Source organism: Halyomorpha halys, unplaced genomic scaffold (genome assembly GCF_000696795.3).
Source record: "Halyomorpha halys isolate HHAL.00 unplaced genomic scaffold, Hhal_1.1 Scaffold865.1, whole genome shotgun sequence".
Lineage (NCBI taxonomy): Eukaryota > Metazoa > Arthropoda > Insecta > Hemiptera > Pentatomidae > Halyomorpha > Halyomorpha halys.
The window spans coordinates 282,193-286,371 of record NW_027110332.1 but is presented as its reverse complement, the minus strand read 5'-3'; the positions used below and the strand labels follow the sequence as shown (position 1 = coordinate 286,371).

General features: G+C 31.2%; 1 protein-coding gene across 5 annotated transcripts in view; it reads right to left on the bottom strand.

Annotated features, from left to right (window-relative positions):
* The window catches only part of LOC106686734 (uncharacterized), a 51,185-nt gene that overhangs the window by 20,895 nt on the left and 26,111 nt on the right, over positions 1-4,179 (bottom strand). For all 5 annotated transcript variants that reach the window (XM_014430206.3, XM_014430205.3, XM_014430203.2 and 2 more), the window contains exons 3-4: positions 3,178-3,263; positions 1,074-1,149 (exon numbers count right to left, since the gene is read on the bottom strand). In XM_014430206.3, coding sequence (XP_014285692.1) covers positions 1,074-1,149; positions 3,178-3,263 — 162 coding nt within the window. The remainder of the gene's footprint in view (positions 1-1,073; positions 1,150-3,177; positions 3,264-4,179) is intronic.

Below are 4,179 nucleotides of genomic sequence, written 5' to 3'. Positions count from 1 at the left end.
TTTATCATCCACGGTCAACTATCTCTCATAATTATAAGTAGTATAAGAGTATTTTTACTACTCTTTGTGATATAAACATTTAAACCTTTTATTTACACGTTCATATTATTAGGATATGATCTGATAGTCTTCCGTACAATTACAGGAGCGATTTGGGATCAGAGCCTTACAACTAACAGTGAACTGCTTGTAGAGACTAGGCAATCAATATCTCACGATTTGAAGGAAAGGGGGTTCAGATTTACAGGACATGTGGCTCGAAGCAATCCATCAGGACGCCTCTATACAACAATGAAGCCAGTAAACTAGGCAAGAGACCATGTCGGCGACAAAAACCCAGATGGATAGACAGGATCAACAAAAGATACGAGCTGCACGCAGAAAACTGGAAAGCAGTAGCCCAAGCTAAGAGGCAGGTTTGGAGAAGGCTAGTTCGGGCGGCCAATAATCTGCAAGGTCTGTAGAGCCAACCGAAAAAAGCAAAAGTTACAATATGATAAATTCATGAATAATGATGTTAATGTGTTTAACCGTGATTAACTCTTTGGCAAGTCATGTCATTGTTGGTAGTTTACCTACTGTAGTTAGTTTCTAGTTCGATAGTAATCGTAAAAAGTTATGTGTAAATCATCGACAGTTAGAACTTTAATTTTTGGCTGGCTTGCTCTATTCTAACGATAGATCCAGCAATCAAAGATTTAAAAAATTTGTTAGTATTTCTAATATAAATAACTCTAATGATGAGTTGATAGTTGATCGATGGGTAAAAACTTATTTATGTTCTTCACTCACCGCATCCCAAATCATCTCATAAATATAATATAGATTATATTATATAAATAATAAATATATCTCATAAATAACTTTAATATATCTCAATGCTTTATTTTAAATTCCATGTTGTTCATTTTAACTTTTCCACCTTCCTTATCCTTCCTTTTGACCATACTTATTAATAGTCTCTATTCAGATTCGATTATTATTAGGACAAGACAAATAATAGAAAACCACATACTTAAAACTTTAATTAATTTGTTTATATTCATTGATTAAATTATCTATGTTAAACTTACCTCAGTACAGACAGGGTTCTGGTGTAGATGCAGATATCAACTAATGCTTGAAATAATGGATATTCATCAAACGGACCTACCAAAGTAAGATGAATGAGTCACTTGTTTGTGACATATTTTACCTCATAAACATGCTTAAAGTTAAATCTTGTTCCTAGAGAGATTTATAAAGAAATTTTGTTTTTATAGTTTGTTTTATATTTTATTTTGTGGTTCACTGCTAAGTAACGCTGTCCTCCGAACTATATATATATATATATATATATTGATTATTTTTCGTATATCCGTTTAATTTTCTCGTCCTTTGGATCTTCAATTATATTGATTTAATATTATTTCATATTGAGACAAGAGTCTATACTTAATATCATAAAAATAAATTAATACATCTTGAAAAAATTCTGTCAAGAAAATTATCAAAGTTATCAATCCGAATATAATAAAATTTTTGTACGCTCCCTTGAAAATTAAGTTTAGTGGAAAATATTGCATTTTTTCCTTAGCTGTAGTTTATTTTCTGTTATAAATTAACAAAATATTCAGCTAGATGTACAACTGATATAGTAAATGTTTTTGAAACGTAGATATAGAACCATTCGTGTGCACGATGGCGGAAGTTTATTTTATTGATGAAAGGAACTAAGATTTTCGCTAACTTTTCACTGTTAAAATAAAAAAGATTGTTGAAGCGGGGGGGAGGGGTGGAGATGGACACAAATAAAATAGATAACATAAAACGTTCTTACTGTAGTGAGAACCAACAACACACACAGCTGTTGCTTAGTTAAGCTTGATGGCAATCTACCGCTCCTGTTATAAACGGTACAATCGATATATTCACAGTTTGCCACAGAGCAACATGTATAAAATAAAAAATGAATATTTACATCTCACTTTAACAAAGATTACTATATATAAATATTTTTATGTTGTATTTAATTGCTGTTTCGATTTAATAGCTAACCGACATCAGTAGGTTTGATAGTTTCAAGATCTGACAGTGAGACGTCTTGATGATAAAGTACTACTTGTGTCAGGAAATGAAATTGTCCAAATTTTTAATATAGTAAATATTCCTATAAATACCATTCCCTATTTATTATAATTTTTTTTCATGGATATATATAAAAAAATAGTAGTTGTAATTAGTGCTCTTAAGCCACAAGAAACCACAAGGACTCCAATAAATTTTTCTCTCAGCCATTTATCTAGTATTTTTCTTCGGGGATTTCATTAATTTTAAAGGTAAATTAAACTTAAACCACTAAATTGTCCGTCAACACCTTTATAATATTTTAAATAGTGAAAAATATAAATCTAATTTTCGCAGAATGTCTACTAAATATTCTTACCACTAGCCGCATACAATATTCTTAGAGCAAAATCGTACAAAAGAAAGAAATTCTCTGATAATATTATTTTATAAACTTATGAAGAGTATATGTACAATTGAAATATGCTATGTTTTAAAAAATGATATGTATATTTTGACTATTTTGTCGAATATCATGAAAACTACTACTCCTAAGAAGATAAACGTCATAAGCTATTTTATAATACAATAAACTAGCTTTAATTTAAGTGCTAATTGACATCTGTACGTTGAATGTTTATTGAGATATAATTTGCTCAAAATAAATTCACTAACCACTGATTTCTCAGTGGATTTTTAATGAAATGTTGGAATTAAAAAAAGCTACATCTCATGAACTATTGAACGTAAATAGCTCTATTAGGGCTCATATTTTAGAAAATTAACTCTACTTTGAATGATATTTTCTTACGTTTTCTAGTGTGTTGATAGTTTATGGATGTAGAGCTCCGAATGAAAAATTTTTTTTAAGGTTTTAAAGCAGTTGTCATTTTTTATTTCCCCTATCTATTCTTGGCTGACTCATCAATTTTTAACTAGTAATTATGCATAGTTTTCATTAAAATAATAAAAACTTGAGGCGAAATAAACTGCCTCTTTTTCTATTCTCTGGCTCTTGTGCTATTAGTAATTTCAGTACTTGACATGAAAGGACACAGTTTCCTATCAATAAACTTACTTAGCTCTGCTTAAAATATAATGTGGCTTTAAGGAACCTCTCTTGTGTCTCACCTGATATGTTAACTGCTCCAATAATCTTTTCTTCTCTTAATTCGAGAACGTGAAAATCCGGTGACCTTTTGTGTCTTCTGTTCCAACTAAAACGAAAAAAAATATTATAATCTCCGCTTTATAACTGTAGATGTATGTTCAACTCATGATAATTGATTAACCGAAGGGGATACAATAAACATAAATTGTCACTGATGGTGTTCTGAATTTACCTTCTTGAAAGCAAATAATAATCATTGCAAATCAAGCATACCATGTTCCTTGCTTTAATGGATATATTAGGTATATAAAAAAAAACACTTTTGACTGCCAGGAACTGTACAGAGTATACGCTGTACAGCTTTTGGAAAGGAAAAACCCGTACTATGCATCCTGGGTACACTTCCGGACAATCGGAAATGGTTGTTCGAACAGACCTATTTTTTAAAGCTATATTATGCTCATTTGTAAAAACAATATGGAATAAGTATTGAACAGATAGCTTAGAGTAACATTCATCATACCTTTAAATTTTATATTAGAATAGATAAGAGGATATCAGTAGAGTCAGTAAAGAAGACTCCAATAGAGCACGGTAAGAAGACACCAGTACAGCCACAGAAAAAATAAAGAGAAAGCAAGACCTTTTATAAAACATATACCCTTGCATACTTTACAAGTCAGTTATAAAAGACACCCAAACCGTTTAGTACATGTCGGCAAGGAAAGGCATCCTAAACAGGTGTCAGATCTGTCACAGGTAGATGATATCTTACTCAATCATAGGTAGATATCTTACTCAACCACAGGTAGATATCTTACTCAACCACAGGTAGATATCTTACTCAACCACAGGTATATACCTTACTCAACCACAGGTAGATGTCTTACTCAACCACAGGTAGATACCTTACTCAACCACAGGTATATATCTTACTCAACCACATGTAGATATCTTACTCAACCACAGGTAGATATCTTACTCAACCACAGGTAGATATCTTACTCAACCACAGGTAGATA